The sequence below is a fragment of the Myotis nattereri genome (genome assembly GCF_964212035.1).
Source record: "Myotis nattereri genome assembly, chromosome: 1".
Lineage (NCBI taxonomy): Eukaryota > Metazoa > Chordata > Mammalia > Chiroptera > Vespertilionidae > Myotis > Myotis nattereri.
In genome coordinates this window covers 150,066,137-150,083,454 of record NC_138075.1, presented here as the reverse complement: position 1 = coordinate 150,083,454, position 17,318 = coordinate 150,066,137, and the positions used below count along the sequence as shown (strand labels likewise).

General features: G+C 47.6%; 1 protein-coding gene across 2 annotated transcripts in view; it reads left to right on the top strand.

Annotated features, from left to right (window-relative positions):
• DIP2C (disco interacting protein 2 homolog C) overlaps positions 1-17,318 on the top strand; it is a 377,981-nt gene that overhangs the window by 270,850 nt on the left and 89,813 nt on the right. For both annotated transcript variants that reach the window (XM_081098294.1, XM_081098295.1), the window contains 8 exons: positions 146-256; positions 4,931-5,054; positions 5,375-5,484; positions 5,650-5,752; positions 7,833-7,897; positions 10,689-10,782; positions 10,905-11,024; positions 12,983-13,097. In XM_081098294.1, coding sequence (XP_080954420.1) covers positions 146-256; positions 4,931-5,054; positions 5,375-5,484; positions 5,650-5,752; positions 7,833-7,897; positions 10,689-10,782; positions 10,905-11,024; positions 12,983-13,097 — 842 coding nt within the window. The remainder of the gene's footprint in view (positions 1-145; positions 257-4,930; positions 5,055-5,374; positions 5,485-5,649; positions 5,753-7,832; positions 7,898-10,688; positions 10,783-10,904; positions 11,025-12,982; positions 13,098-17,318) is intronic.

Here is a 17,318-nt window from a genome sequence, read left to right as displayed (position 1 = left end):
GGCACCTAATTTTTGTTCCAGCATTTGTTCTTACTGGGAACGTGAACCACAATATCTGTGGCGGCTTACATCTTTCATGATATTTTCAAAGCCATGTTAACAGGAAGTCCTTCCCCCCCCCCCACCCCCCCCCCCGTCTGTCCAGGTGGCGCTGGTGTTCCCCAACAACGACCCTGCTGCATCCATGGTGGCCTTCTACGGCTGCCTGCTGGCTGAGGTCGTTCCTGTGCCCATAGAAGTCCCACTCACGAGAAAGGTAAGGCACGCGCTGTTTCATTAAAGCCTGCTAATGGGAACGGTAGGCTCGGCTACGCTGGAACGTCCTCTCATGAGGTCAGAATGTGCAGACAGCTCATTTAAATGGCTTTTCGTCTCAGCAGGGTGTGGATCAAGAGGTTTTCCTTGTTTCTGAGGCTGCCAGGTTTTCAGCAGCTAGCTCAGTGAAGGGGACAGTACCTCACGCTCGGCTCAGCTGCCGGGTTAGCAGGAACAGTGTCTCCGAGGCAGAGCTTCTGTGCATTGTAACTCCATTGAGCCGAGTAATCTGTCAGTAAAGCAAGTGTCTGAGTGTCTTGTTCCTCAGCTTCATGACACTGGAAGTTGGGTAAATGACATTTTTTTTTATTTCGGGGGGGCGGGGGGGAGCAGTTGTTGCTTTCATTCAGATGTTTGGACATTATCAAGTCCCAGGTGCAGCTACAGTTTATGAGATCCTATTCCATAATTAGAATAAGTAGCTAATCTCATTCTTACCATGTTAGCGTGGTCCAGTATAAGAAGGAATGTTGTGCTGTCCTGCACGTCAGTGTATGTTTTTTCGTCCAGGTCAATGACTTGCTCTCCATGCTCCAGAGCTATGGTAACGGGAGGGAGAAAGATAAAGGAGGGAAACCCTACAGGGTTGACACTGGTGGCCACCAAAGACAGATGGTCTGATGTTGTCCAAAGAGTCGCATCTGGAAGCCACAGAGTGGTCTCCTCTGACACGCAGGCTCCTTGACTTCAGAACATGACATTTGTTGTCTTAGAGAACTTCTCTTCATTTTAAATAAAAGAACCATTGGCTCAGGTACAGTTGAGAAGAGGGTAGGATGTTCACATGAGCATAGGTGAAGACATGTTCTGCTCCCACTGGACTCGTTTTAAAATAATGGGCCTAATGTGAACCAATTTTTCTGAATCATGAATGTTGCTTATTGAACCTGACTGAACAGTCTAGTCCCATGTACCTTTATTTATTCTCTGTTCTAAATCTTGGGGTCAGAGTTCATGCGATGTATGGCATGGAGAGGAGTGTCCACATATCTGTGCCAGGACAGGCCTCGAGTGGTCACAGCAGATCTGGAAAAGCCTGCCACCAGTACCCTCTCGAGGTGGCTGAGCTGGTCTGGTAAGGTCAGCCATCAGCACAAATCTGTCAGCCGGTGATTTAGGCTGAGCCAGAATTTCTCCTTCGTGGACACAGGCTCTGCCATGGGCATGTGAGTCTGACAGGAAAATAGCAAGGCCTTCAGGATGGGGCTCAAAGGTGAATATTCTAAGTAGGATAGAAGCAGGGACAGGATGGGCTCTGTGGACTGCAGGAGTCAGCCAACCAGGGCCAGCCCCCCAGCATTCACTTCCTCCCCTTGGAATTCTAACTCACCAGCCATTTGTTTGCCATAGTAAAGGTTTTCAAATACCCCATTAAAATGAAATATCTTTGAAAGGGGTAACATCAGTGACCATCACATTTTTACAACCTCCCTATCATCAGTCTCAGAATCTCTTCCTCAGGAAATCAGAAGTGATAAGGAGACCATGAGAACCAGGCCTTGTCAGGAGGGACATGGGCTGCCCTGGGTGACCATCAGCCAGCCAAAGTATAAGTGCATGAACTGATGTCACCCACATGGGGGTCTGTGTGTGTGTGTGTGTGTGTGTTTGGGGTGAGACCGGATTTGCCAAACATTGATAGTTATTGGAGCTGGATGAATAGGTTCATGGGATTTCTTTTTCCTTTTCTCTATATTTGTATGTGTGCTTGGAAGTTTCCATTATAAATAAAAAGTTAGAAGCTAATTGGCAAAATATACATATATATTAATGACAAGTTCATCTTAGTTTTGATAAGTAAAATGTCTTGTGTCCAATGTCTTTGCTCCACCTGGTTCCATGGCCGCGGGTCATCTTTAAGCACATGGGTCTGAGCATTTTGTGTTGACTCGGCCTCTGCATCCCTCTCTCCATCATGCCGTTCATTATTGTTTTTTTCACCTCCTGAGAGCTAACCAGCCGTTAGTTGGTGGTTTGGGTGGGCAAGAATGGAATTGGATAAACTAACTGTAACTAGTTGTTGTGGGGCCACAAATAAAAATGAGTTCAAGAGAGAGGCTTACCATGAACTTACCTCTTCTTTATTAGAGAGAGAATCCTTTTTATGGGTGTGATTGATGGTTGCTGGTGAAGAGACTGACATGGGACTGGGGTTGATGATGGTCAAGTGACGTGTCCACGTGGCCTGTCTGACGCTTGAGGAGTTACTTGTCAGAGAGGCAGTGGTGAGGCGAAACTTCTAGGAAGTGACATAATTAGTCAACTCTCTACATATTGGAGAAAAATTGAAAGCAAGAGGAAGGTTTGAATTCAGGTGCGGTCCATTTTTTCCCTTGGCAGCTAAAGAATCATTACTGAGGTTTTGTGATGGGAGAGCTGACCATCCTTGACAGCAGAGCTCTCGAGAGGAAGGGCCCTAGCCAGATGGCCCCCCGCAGACCAGAGTACCTTCACTCCCAGGGGAAAGGCGCAGAGAACATGTCACAGCAGGAGGGCACACTGGGAGGGGTAGCGTCACATTCTACCTGAGTCTGCTGATGGCACCTCAGGCCAGGAGGCAGGTTCCAAGGCCCGGTGTGAGAGCACCATGTGGCAGCTGCACAGGGCACGTCCAACCTTCTTGTCCTTGTCCTGAGAGTCCAGGTGGAGACACAGCTTTGACGTTGTGTGTTGAGTGTCTCTACATGCGAGGCTCTGCTCTAGGCTCTGAGTTCAAGCGAGTGTTTGCTCAGGGGTCTTGGTGCATGAAAGAGATGCCCAGGCTGCCCTGAGAGCCGGTGATGGGGTCTCATCTCAGCACACTGGGGTGCGGCTGGCAGAGCTGTTCTGTGAAGTTGACAATTGATCGGAGCGCTCAGTAGGAATTGTCCAATTGATGAGGACAAGAAGGTCCTTCCGGACAAAGAGAGAGCAGACGTGAAGTCTGAATTTTGTGCTGAACTGTGGCATCCTGATCCCAGTTACTCCTTCCCACGTGGTCTCTCGTCACTTCTTCTGTATTTTAGGTGTCTTTTCATGTTTGTGATTCCATTATTTTAGAAATCAAATCATGAGCAGATGTTGGAAAGACAGGGTTCAGGGGACATCATGCCTCCGCTGGGAGTGCCCGGATCAGCATGTGTGCCCTCGGCATGGGCACCAGCCCTTGGCACGCTCGCTCCCAGTCCCTCTTGCAGCCTACCAAACTTACACTCACAAAGGAACACCTTCCTGCTACTGATCCTGTTCTTGGAATCTCCCCTCCCGGCTGAGTGATCATGGTGTTTGGCGATGGGATATCCAAGTTCCATTGAAGTGACTGGTTATAATTGTGCTTGAAATAGCATTGCTTGAAGGAAACGTACTGTGAGCAGCCCCGAAAGGGACCGTCACTGTCCTCGGGTGCCAAACCTGTCCCCTCTCAGGGCTGCACAGGTGTCGGGGGTTGTCTGCGCACAGTCCCATGGAGAGAGATGTGCTTTTCCCTGGGGGTTTACATCTACAATAAGAAAAGTAGCAACTGTTCACTCAAAAGACTACAGTTTTAAGATGTCAACTCTGTTGATTTTACTCGGGAAAACACCACATGGTCTCACATTTTTCTTAGCGAGGCGCAGACAGACAGAGTGACAGGTAGCCAGGTGTCTGGCCCACTGACAGGCTTGCTGGTTGTCTGGGGTTCAGGCAGAGTCCAGTGGAAATGAACACAGCTCCAGGATCAGGACCTGCAGCCTCTTACTTACCCGGAAGAGCTGATGGATGCGGCTCCTGCTTTGTTCTTTGGTCCCACTCATCCCCACGTTGCCATCTTGTTTCAGTGTAAGACGTGCAGTCTGGGCTCTAGCCATGCAGCTCCCGCACAGTGCGAGCCACAGCTGGTGTGGCAGGTGGGAGGAAAGAACTCCAAGTGACCTGACTTCTCACAGGGAAGCTGACACAACAAGCAGCAAAGCCCCCGGGGCTGGCGGTTCCCGTGGCTGCACCACCACCAGCAGCTGCTCAGACGCCGTGTTCCCAAGTCGGTGCTGGTCATTCGGAGGCTCCCAGTGCTGTGTGACCAGAGTCAATGTCAGACATGTGTAATGCATGTTCTTATTTCCCGAGACAGGGGTGCTCATAGCAGGGAAAGGTGACCAGGCCTCCATTTCTTTGGTAGATGTGATCAAATGTGGCAGAGCCCTTTGCTCTGAGTGTTTCAAATCAGGCAGTCGGTAATTATTCAGTATGAAGACATTTTCTTGGATTCTTTCTGTTCCCCCAATACTTATGGCCTACAGTCGTAGTCCACAGAACTGAGGGTCTTTATGAGACCCACTTGGTGCCAGCCCTGCGTTGAGTACTTACTTGTGCTCTCCTGGTTGATCGCGGGCAGCAGTCCTGTGAGATGGCTCTGCCTTTCGCCCCACGGTGCAGATGAGGAAAGTGAGGCCGTGCGGGCTTGCCACCCCATTCAAAGCCACGCAGCTAGCAAGCAGCAGCCTGGGCTCGAACCCCAGCTCTGCAGAGCCCAGTCTGTGCCAAAACCGTGGGTGGTCCAGGGAGGTTCGTTCCATCCCGGAACCCAGGGTGAGGCCTTGTTTTGCCAGGAGTGCCACTGTCATCTCGTCTCCGTGCCTCTTCTGTCGCCCTCTCCCAGGACGCGGGAAGCCAGCAGATCGGCTTCCTGCTTGGCAGCTGTGGGGTTACTGTTGCCTTGACCAGCGACGCCTGCCACAAAGGACTGCCGAAGAGCCCGACAGGGGAGATACCGCAGTTCAAAGGTAAGGCAGTGCTGAGTGCCGTGCTGGGAGGCGGGCTCTTCCCTGGGAAAGATGGAACTACATGGAATCAGTTCCAGAGCATACGATTTCCACACGCACATGTCCCAGGCAACACATTACATGTTCTCCGCCTCCCCTGCGGTGTGATTTCACCGGCAGTGGCTTTTTCACTGTGAAAGATGTTGTCCTTGACTTGACAGAAACACCAGGGGTTCCCCCTAGCATGTGGTGGTGTGAAGCATAGCCATGAATGGGGAGGTGATTCCCCACTCTTTTCTGGGAAACACTCACCTACAAAGAATTTGTCCTTTATTTCCAAGGTTGGCCAAAGCTCTTATGGTTTGTCACGGAGTCAAAGCATCTCTCTAAACCTCCTCGAGACTGGTTCCCACACATCAAAGATGCAAATAATGACACCGCATATATCGAGGTAAGTCACTGGGTGTTGGTTTCGGGACTGAGTCCCCGCGGTTCCCATAATTACACAGCTCCAGGATAGGACCTGCCGCCTCTTCCGGAACCAGAAGAGCTGATGGAGGTGGCTCCCGCTTTGTTCTTTGGTCCCACTCATCCCCACATTGTCATCTCGTTTCAGTATAAGACGTGCAAGGATGGAAGCGTGCTCGGGGTGACCGTGACAAGGATTGCACTGCTGACCCATTGCCAGGCTCTGACACAGGCGTGTGGCTACACAGAAGGTATGGTGGGGTGTGTGTGTGCAGGTGGGAGCCTCTGGGACCCTCCCTGCAGGACCCTGACTCCTGACCTTGGCCTGTGAGATGCATATTGACCAGTCAAGGGACTGTGTTGTTCCCACTAGTAACCGTAAGAGGTGCGTTAAGTTTGCGCCCAACTCAAGTGCAGGTTAACGTGGGTTAGGTATGTCTCAGCTCTGGCTGCCCTAACAAATCCCACGTCCTGGGGCTTGAACAGCAGACGTTTGTTTGCCACGGTGCTGGCTGGAAGTCTGAGATGAGGGCGCCATCAAGGTTGGTTCCTGATGGTGAGTACCTCTTCCTGGCTTGCAGGCAGCACCATCTCTCTGTCCTCTCGCGGCCTTTCCTGTGCACGTGGAGAGAGCGAGAGATGTGGTGTCTCTTCCTCTTCTCACAAGGACACCGGCCCTCCTGGATCAGGTCCTACCCTTTGACCCTTAGCGGTCCCATCTCCAAATTCAGTCACTCTGGGGTTAGGGCTTCCACCTATGAACTTGAGGGGATCCTACTAAGGCCGTAACAGATCATTAATACCATGTGTATTCATCCCGGGCGGCACTTCAGAATCTCTCTGAAAGCATTAAAAGCGTCCCATGTTCGGCTCACCCCTACCAACTGAATCGAGTTTCTGGGCGTGGGTTCGATGAGCTCCAGGGGTGGGCTACGCAGTTGAGTACCAGACAGGATGTACCAGACAGGATAGTCATGGAGGCAAGAGGTAGGGTGACCAGAGGGAACTGGTATCAGTACTGACCTGGGATCCTAGGAGGTCAGACCAGATACCAGTTAACCCTCTGGCCGGAGCCTCTGTGCCAGGGGCCCTGTGATGGGGATGTGCCTGAGGAAGCTGGTGGTCACGTTGCTCCACTCTAACCTAAAATGCTTTACTTTTTCTGGTGTTTCGTCGTTGTTGTTCTGTTTCTCTCTCCCCCCCACCCCCCTTCCTTCTGGTAGTCTCCCTTTAAAAAAAAAATTTCACTTAGCTCGTGAGATGTTCTGCTGATTTTTGTTCCTGAACTAGTTTCCAGGACATTTTCACACATTGTCTCTAACTATTACCACCCTACTCGCCAGTGTTTTCCATTTTAATATCAGCATTCCTTACGACCTCCTGACCCGTTTCCTTGCCCTAATCAGAGGTCCAAGGTTGTCGCTCTTGTGAGGTCGAAGAGAGGAAAAATATATATATTTGCTCCTTATTTCTAGATTTAAAAAATATTGGTATAACATGGAGTAGAGGCTGTTACCTTTGAGCATGTTTATTTTGAAAGCCCCTCGGCCCGTCCTTTCTGATGGGGGTCAGGCACAGAGTGAGGAACCTTGGGCAAGTATCTCCAGAGCAAACAAGTAGAAATGGAAGACGGGGCATCAGTCAGTGCCTGGGGCTCAGCACTGGGCGGCCTTGGGCAGAGGTGTAGGAGCTGGGCCCCCTGCCCTGGCCAGTAGACGGATGTGACTTCAAGAGGAACGGTCATGGTGTCGCTGGCAGCTGGCTCTCCAGCTTGGCTTCCATGTTCCATGTAGTAGTTGTTCCAGCCATATCTTTTTAGCTCCTTTTTCCTACCCCACCTTTGAAAAGCCCCCTATAACTCTGGTCTGCTCCCCCATCCTATCCTTCCAAAGCCCCCGCCTCCTTTATCATCCGGCCCCACCCCTGAGATTCTTTGGTGCAGCATTTGGTGTTTGCTGGAAAATGCTTGGTCCTCCGGGTTTCCTGGGAGAACACATGACAGAAATGAAAAGAATCTTTTTAAAAAAGGGAAAAAAGCAGGGAAGGGGGAAATCTGTATATAAAAAGAGAAGGAGTAAGGTGCTTTAAGCGATGGTGTGAGGAGCTATTGCTGTCAACGTGCATGTTAGAATCTACTGTCTAGAAACAGTTTCCTGGCAGGCTAGCCTTTTGAAATGGGTCTGCAAGCTGCGGACTTTCTGCAAAGATACTGTGAAATGATCGTTTTCCAACATCTGTTGCTACCTCTGTGGGACGCCGGGTTTTCTTTGCCCTTTGTTCTGTACCTGTTTTTCATAAGTAAGAATCTTTCTACCCTTTTTATTTGCACAGCTGAAACAATTGTGAACGTGTTGGATTTCAAGAAGGATGTTGGGCTCTGGCACGGAATCCTAACAGTAAGTGTGAAGCTGGGCCCTGCTGTGTCCTGGTAACATTTGCATGTCCTCATGTCAGAATTAGAGTTGGGATCTTTATACTTATCCGCTATAAGGAAATGTTCTTCCCATTATAAGGAAAAGTTGTCATTGTTAGGTGTGTTGAGTTGTCAGGTAAAGTAATTTCCAAAAGCCTGGCAAACCCACTGGGTCTCTGCAGCCACTCGCTTAGTCACTGAACCACATACTGAGGCTCCAGTCTTTCTCGGGATCTCCCGCCCCACGGTCAGCACTTATGATTACACAGCAATGTTATCGGTGTCTTTTGTTTGGGCCACTTGCCCGTACATCTGATTTGGCTACGGCCTTCTAGTTATTTTTCTTTCTATGAGTCAGTGTTTTTAACTATTGAGGAGATCTCCTGTGTCATTATGCTATGGGGAAACTCCTTTACAGACCTCCCCTTGAGGAAAATTCAGCACACATCATAGAGAACGTGTCTCTTTATTGTTGCTGCTTCTTGATAGTGATGACAGTTCAAAGTTGTAGACACATTTATAGAGACATAATAGCTTATTATTTAACTAGAGGCCCGGCACACAAATTCGTGCATGGGTGGGGTCCCTCGTCCTGGCTGTTGATCAGGGCCCGGGGCCAATTCGGGCGACTGGTGTGGGGGGGAGAGGTCGAGGGAGGTTGGTGGGCTGGCCAGGGGGGAGGGGCCCTGGGAGGTTGGCTGGTGGCTGCAGGAGGTTGGCTGTGGGAGCGCACTGACCACCAGGGGGCAGCTCCTGCATTGAGCATCTGGTGTTCAGGGCGCATCATAGCAACTGGTCGACCAGTTGTTCGGTCGGTCGCTTAGGCTTTTATATAGAGAGATATATGTTTGGCACTTAAAGTGTGCAGCATAACTGCTTAGACCCTCACCGTGTCTGTTTTATAAGTGGCATGTTTAATCACCCATTTTTCTTCTTAAGTTTCTTATGCTGAAATTTTATATCTTTCCTTAGGTAGTAAAATCCAGCTCTTTTTGCACGATTGGTAGAAACATCAGTACAGAAAGGAGAATTTGTTGTTTCTTCATAAATCAGAATTTATTAGAACAAAAGCATTTAAGTGTCACATAAGACAAAGTTTACAGCTCCAGATCGGCAGTGTCTTTCTGCGATCGAGACAGTTCATTGCGTGACTGACCCCCCATGTGCCTCACTGCCCTGCTGCCCTTCCTTCTATAGCTTTGTGACTCCAGGACAGTCACCTGAGCCAACGAATCTTTTGTTGCCCAAGTCACTTGGAACCTCAGTGTTCCTGTTTGTCCAATGGGCGTGATGATGCTGTGTGAGAATAGTGGCCCGATGTTGAGTGAGCACCTAGGCCAGGGGTGGGCAAACTTTTTGACTCGAGGGCCACAATGGGTTCTTAAACTGGACCGGAGGGCCGGAACAAAAGCATGGATGGAGTGTTTGTGTGAACTAATATAAATTCAAAGTAAACATCATTACATAAAAGGGTACGGTCTTTTTTTTTTTTTAGTTTTATTCATTTCAAACAGGCCGGATCCGGCCCGCGGGCCGTAGTTTGCCCACGGCTGACCTAGTCCATACAGTGGTTTGATAATGTGACGGAGCTGCTGTTATTGTGCCATCAGAGTTTCTCCTAACAATCTCAGTTTCCAGAGCCCTGCGATGGGTCTGGAGTAGGTCTTGTAGATATTGTCTTCCACCTGCTTACTGTTGCTCTGGATTACTGCCCAGGAATCAGTGGTTTCTCCATCTCTGGCTGCCACCTTTTAGAGCAAGGCAAGTCTGGCTGGATAGCCACACATACTGTTCTGTGGCACCTTCTATGTGTGGAAGAGCTCTCACCCCCAGCATGGAGTGGGGAGCAACTGCAGCGAGAAGGGCCAGCCAACTGACTTCTCCCGGGGAAAGTGTAGGTGGTCATTTTCCGTCGGAGCTTCCAGAATTAGGCCGGCGCTCTCCAGAGCATCCGCGCCCTCTCCCTCCACTTCCACCTGCAGGAGCAGAGAGAACCCTGATAGGGCAGGGCCTGCAGCGGGGCTCGGGCTGGTGTTCCCCTTTGCAGTCCCTTAGCTTCCAGCTTCTGAGTGCATTGGACTGAATGATGTCCAGCAGGTGTGTGAGGCCTACAGGTGTAAAGCATGCAGGGACTAACTTTTATTTTTTAAATTTGATTGTGCTTTTTATTTTTTCAGTTACAGTTGACATTTAATACTATTTTATGTTAGTCTCAAGTATACAGTATAATGGTTAGACATTTATATATTATACAAAGTGATCCCCCCCTCCAATAAGTCTAATATTTTAAAAGTTAGTTTTGATTACTTGTTTTAAAGAAATGAATCCTTTAGGGCTCCTGATTATGTTAGCAAGGCTACATGGCAGACTGAGGATGATGCAGACACGTTCCACTGCTCCTTGACATTTCAGGGTAACATTTAATACATTTTTTGAAAGAAAAGTTAGTATAATTCACTAGAACAAATTAAGCTTCTAGACTGTGAATGGACCTTAAAAAATGATAATCATCCAACTAAAGGTTTTCTAAGAAAAAGTATTTGGACTTAGATTCTTTAACTGTATCAGGAAAAGCAGGAGCCAAGAGGACTAGATGGCCTTTGAGATAGTTGCTTCTCGGGTTATTCTGAGATGCACTGGGGTCAGCCGCCCGCTCACACTCAGCAGCCCTGGCATTGGGATGAGCCCCATGCTTGTCCTGCCGTGCCCCCATGTGGAGCCTGGTGTCCATGGGTGGGCCTCTCTGTCTCACCTGTGTGTGTCCTTGCCTTCAGAGCGTCATGAACATGATGCACGTGATCAGCATCCCATACTCACTGATGAAGGTGAACCCGCTCTCCTGGATTCAGAAGGTCTGCCAGTACAAAGGTACGTCCTAGGGTGGCCCCGTGGCCCTCCCCCGCCCCCCCCCCATTATCATGAGTTCTTTTTTTAACGTTTCACGGTCTGGGTCCACATAGTAACTCCCTTTTCTTCTGCTTCTACTTCAGCAAAAGTGGCCTGTGTTAAGTCCAGGGACATGCACTGGGCGCTGGTAGCACACAGGGATCAAAGAGACATCAACCTCTCCTCTCTGCGGATGCTGATCGTGGCCGACGGCGCCAACCCCTGTAAGCACCGGCTGCTGCTCAGGCGAGGAAAGGCAGGCAGCAGGGTCCTCACCGCCTGGGTTCATTCTTTGCACTTTGATTTCTTTTCCTAGTCTCTACCTTAGTTAAGAAGTTGTCTCAAAGTATTAACCAACAGAACTATGCACTGACTCCAGGCACAGGGTTGTGCCACGGAGAGCATGGCGCTTTCAGACACGGCCCTATGGCCTCCACTTCTCACTTCTGTAGAGAATGTCGCTTTTTACCTAAAAATCCTTCTCTTTCTTTTGAAAATGTTACAAAAGTCATACGATTTTCTCAGGACTAAGTGAAGTAATACCTCTATACCAGGGGTCCTCAAACTACGGCCCGCAGGCCACATGCAAATACAAATATTGTATTTGTTCCCGTTTTGTTTTTTTACTTCAAAATAAGATATGTGCAGTGTGCATAGGAATTTGTTCAAAGTTTTTTTTTTTAACTATAGTCCGGCCCTCCAACGGTCTGAGTGAACTGGCCCCCTGTTTAAAAAGTTTGAGGACCCCTGGTTTATACAGTTCCTCTGGATGTAATAAATTGTCAAATGTTAACTACTATTGTTCTATGGTCCATAGTAGTTTTATTGATCAGGAAATTAATTTGTCATTTTTAATGAAATTTCATTATCAAATCCTATAGCAAAAATTATCTAGGTAAAGTTAATTAGCAGTTTCACAGGATACTGTTAATATAACTTGAGAAATATTTCAGTCCGAGACATAAACCCCAGCTAGCTTGTTTTTTTGTGAGAGGAATATGTAAGCCAGAAGCAAAGTCAATGAAAGTGAATTGAATGTAAGAAAGTTTGTTCTGACTATATTTGTAAACCATGCAGTGTATATATCTGTAAATTAAAGCAGCATATACTTTCTTAATGAATATCTGATATGCAAAAGTGAACTGACATACAGTTTTTAGTACTAGTTTTACAAATGATTCTTCCATTTACAAAATAACTCCATAAATTGTGAGCTATTTTTTCTTTTTTTAAAATTCATCTTTATTATTGAAAGTATTATAGATATCCCCTCTTTTTCACCATTGACCCTCTCTACCCTACATCCATTTCCAATTCCCCCCCACCCCAGGTCTTCACCACGCTATTGTCTGTGCCTATAGATTATGCATATATGCATATAAGTTATTTGGTTTATCTCTCCCCTCCCACCCACTCACCTCCACCTTCCCTCTGAGCTATTTTAACACACAGTTAATTTTACCCATTACTCTAAAGAGTAGTATGTCTTATATAGAGCAAGGTAAACTTGTTTTAGGAAGTTATTTAGCCGATAGATCCCTAGTAATTATACTCAGGTCTCGTCATTCAAGTTAATTTAAAGTTTTCTTCTGTTAGTTAAGGCAGAGATTTTCAACTGGTGTGCCACAGGAATTTTAAAAAATATGTTAACCTGACTATTTAGTCATGGGCACTGACCTCTTTTCCCTTAGATTGTAAATTTAAAAATGACAACAGCCAACACAACAATAGCCGTCCGGTGTAAATGAACCAAAATTATACCGGTTTTTTTGGTGTGTGTTTTTTTGTCAGATGGGCAAAAAAATATATTTTTTGGTGGGCCACAGAATTTTAGTAATTAGTTCATATGTACCATGAGATGAAAAAGGTTGAAAATTGCTGAGTTAAGGTTAGATTTACCCGCCCTTTAGAACATGCATATTGAAAATGGTAGAAGTCTCAAGTTCATCAGTCAGCAAATGTTTTGATAGGGCACAGAAGTTGTGTAAGTTCTTGAGTTCCGTAAGTGTGAGAAAATCATCTTTCCTTATAACATAAGTGATAAATTGTATTAGGTGTCTTTGCCATGCTGCCTAGTGCCACATGTGCCTACCCTAACTTCAGAAGCACTCTCTATGATGGGATGTTTTCAATCAGTGGCATAGCTACTGCTGCCTGATCGCCATTCCCTCTTCCGCTCCAGGGTCTATTTCTTCCTGCGACGCATTTCTCAATGTCTTCCAAAGTAAAGGCCTGCGCCAGGAGGTCATCTGTCCCTGCGCCAGCTCGCCGGAGGCGCTCACCGTGGCCATCCGGAGGTACTGCACACACTTCCCGCGGACAGCCTGGGGAAGGTCGGACCACGCCACTGGAGGGAGACCTGGGATCATAGCAGTTAAGCTTAGTGAGGACCCTGGAATGGATTCTTTAAAACGTGCAGGTTCAGTAGCCAGGGAAACAGCCCTCCCTCTGGCCAGTCACTGTCATTCCCATGTGAGTGGAAATCCACTGGGCGGACATGACCTCTTGGCCTTGCAGGTTGCTCACTTTTTCATTTGCTCACACTAGACCCAGGTTTAATTTGGAGTAGAATAGAGTCATTGTTGGGTGAAGTGGAATTTTTGTTGCCTGTGCAGTTTCTTTTTTTCTTTTTTTTTTAAATATTTTTATTGCTTTCAGAGAGGAAGGAATAGGGAGAGAGAGATAGAAACATCAATGCTGAGAGAGAATCGTTGATCGGCTGCCTCCTGCAAGCCCCCCACTGGGGATCGAGCCCACAACCCGGGCCTGTGCCCTTGACCGGCATCAACCTGGGACCTTGCAGTTTGCAGGCCGACGCTCTATCCACTGAGCCAAACCGGCTGGGGCTGACGTGCAGTTTCTATGTCATTTTCATTTTCTTCTCACTGCAATATTACACATACTGCACTTTTAAACACTGGTTTTCTGAGGTTTGGAGCCACTTGGAGGTACATCTGAGCTCTTGAGTCTGTGGTGGGTGTGGGTGGTGGGTGCTCTTGCTGAGCCTCATTGCTCGGCGCCCTGGGTCGTGGGTGTAGGTCACTGCAGCAGCACCCCTGCCTTGAGCAGTGCTGGGGGGTGAGGGTGGCAGGGCGGTGAAAGCTTGTCCTACCCACGATGAGTGCTACCAGGAAGGCACATGAGAAAGGGCAGGGAGAGCACCATCTAGGTCAGGGGTCCTCAAACTACGGCCCGCGGGCCACGTGCAAATACAAATATTGTATTTGTTCCCGTTTTGTTTTTTTACTTCAAAATAAGATGTGTTCAGTGTGCATAGGAATTTGTTCATAGTTTTTTTTTATAGTCCGGCCCTCCAACGGTCTGGGGGACAGCGAACTGGCCCCCTGTTTAAAAAGTTTGAGGAGCCCTGATCTAGGTATTGGCAGCTTGTACCATGACTGACTTCTCCGTGTCTGTGGGTTCCGTCTCAGGTTAGGGTTCATTTCCTGTCATACAGGTGTGCTCCCTTGTCAGAAGGGATGACGGAGCTCTTGGGGCACAAAGCACATGCGTCTGCCCTGGATTACTGAAAGGCTGGCTTCCCAAAAATACTACCGGGAGAGCGTCCTTAAATGAGAAACCAGGTGCTTTTAGGTGTTTGTAATGTAAAATTATCCAGACCACCTGACTAATGGGTTAAGAAATCTAAAATCTTTAAAGTATCAGAAGAAACTTTTAATTTTGACTGAGCCAAAAATTAAAAGTCTCTAACATTATGTAAATCGATGAGGAAACATGGCACCATGAGCAGACTCCGATATTCCTTTTTAAAGGATGTTTCTGACGCCCTAATCACAGGAGTACCCCCACAAACAATTCCAACATTTCTGTCTGGCCTTGGAGTACAGAACACTTCAGGGCTGTCGTAGCAGATTTACCTCCACAATGTTCTTCACATGTTGTCCACATACTAGAATGTGTGTCTCATCTGAACCCAAGATGGGTTCCAGGGAGACTTTGGGGCATGAGTCCCCGCAGAGGCCCAGGCCGGACATGTGATCCGGAGCCTCCGTTTCCTTCACCAAAAAATTCGGATTAATTACTAACCGGTAAATAGTGCGGATTAACTATTAACTGATTAAAAATGCAGATTAATTATCAACTGGTTAATAGTGCAGATTAACTGTTAACCGGTTAATAATGCAGATCAGCTATTAGCTGGTTAATAGTATGGATTAGCTATTAACTGGTTAATGCAGATTAATTATCAACCAGTTAATAGTGCGGATCAGCTATTAACCGGTTAATAATACAGATTAACTATTAGCTGGTTAATAATGCAGATTAACTATTAACCGGTTAATAAAAAGTATTTTGTAATCCAAAGGAAATACAATAATTTCAAGAGAAACATCAAAAGTGCTTTATTCAAAGTAATGTCCATCGCCGAGATCTTTCCAGTAACTCGGTTCACTGGCTGAGGATGCTCCGGACGGTCCCTCTGGGGATAGTTGGTGAAGTGTGACCCCTTTCATGCTGCTCCTGCGTAACACAAGCAGGGGCCATAAAATGTACAGGAGGAAAAGGCACAGGTTTAGTCGGCTAAGGAGAATTAGGATGATCACAGTCAAGCTAAAAATAGGCCCTGGCCACACCTTACTCTACATTTGTTCCCTCGCCTTGCTCATGTGCCTCAGCCTTCCCAAGACAGTCGTCGTCTGATTATTGTGCAGGCGATGCGTGTTGGGGCCACTGAATGCTGGCGATGCTGTGAGAGAGTCACCGTTGTAATCAGCTGCTGCTCTTAGACGCTGTGTGGAGGTTCATTTAGGTGACAGGGACTGAATTTCAGTGACAAATACCTTTAGGAGGGAAATGAATGCTAAGCTCATTTAGAATCTTTCATTGTCCTTGTTTCTCACACGTTTATATTTATTTCCAAGTGCATTTGATGAAAACAGCATTCACAATTGATTTTTATCGACACACTCCTCTCCAGGCTGCTTTCCGGAATGTGAATTTATGTTAAAATCCCCCGTTCCTGGTGTTTCACATATTGTCCACTGAAAGGTTTGGGCAGGTTCTCGTCTTGGGAATCAAGCATTTAAGCTGACCTGGTAGTTTGTGCTTATTACTTTCTTCCCTGAAACACAGAAGAACTGAAGGGAATGTTCCACATAAAGAGGGCAGACGCCAGGTCGTTAGGGAAAAATAGTTTTGATTCATTGCTTTCGTACTGTTTTGAGTGGCGACCAGGAAGCCTCATCATTTGTTGCTGCTCAAGGATTTTGATGTGAGGACTAAACTGACACTTTCTTAACTATCACCATAAAGTCTCCTGTTGGAAGCACTGCAATCTCACATTTTGTTTACTGCCCACAGGATAATTTTTAAAGAAAAAAAAACACACACTATTTGGCTGCTACGTTGTCTTATTTTGTTGCAAAGAAAGGCCTGTCGGGGAATAATTACCCCTCGTTAAAGCTAGTCTGCAGGGGGACATTTTCCTCCCCGCAGCTGTGTGAGCGTTTATGTCCTTGTGTCCCGGGCTTGCCTGTCTGCCTGGGATGGCCTGTTCTACCCTGATGGTGAACTTCCCGTAAAGAGCCAGGAGCAGTGATGGCTTTGCTTTTTATGCTTAATTAGAAAATTATACTCAGTTAATGTCTGTGGTCATTGGTGAAGATAAAACTGCTAATGCATTTCCATTGCTCCTGACTTGTAGGACTTTGGGCCTTTTCTGGAATATGTATTACTCGATGATTCTTTTGTGTAAAAAAAAAATTAGGTAAATCAGTAAGTTGATTGGTTACGGGAAAGCTGCTCAGGCAGAAGGCGGCTGTGTGGAGACGGCCGTGTGCACCCGTCTAGCTTCTCGGGGTGCTGGGGGTCCTTCCAGAGCAGATGGCCAGGCCTGACGGGTTGGTGCCCATGGTTACAGCCACTTGATGCCACTCCTCTTATGAGAATGCCTCTCGCTTACACAGCAGGGAGCATATTGGGAGGTTGTGGGGTACACAGTCAATGGGCACTTCAGGTGTCCCCCTTGGAAGCAGGCAGGATGCACAGGTGCGCCGGAGAGTCGGCAGCAGGAACCCGGACGTGATCTGGGGAGCAGTCAGCTGGCACCCAGGCTTCCAGGGCAGTGTGCCCCTCAGGTGTGCTGCCCGGGCTGCGTCTGACTGCCAGGCCTGGCCCCGGTCAACATCCCCCTCAGGGGAAGGCTGCCTTCCAGGGGGAGGTGAGGTCAGGCCGGAGAATAAGTACTGTTCCTTGTAGGATGGTTGAGGAATTTTCAGAACATGAGGTGGAGAACTTGAAGGGCGGAGACATGACTGTCTTCATACCTGTCCTCTTCATGGGTGTCTACATGAGTGTCAGCCAGGCGGTGGCCGGAAACCGCATTGTTCCCTAGGGAAGTCTGCCCGGCTCCCCGTGTAGTCCATGTTGTTACCCAGGTGTTTAATCTGCGCTCTTCTTTCTAACCTGTTCTCAGCCAAGTCAATGTTTTGTACTTCCTTTTTCCTCTGAAGAATTGTTGTAGAACAAAAGATATTGGAGAAATATTGGTCCATGAT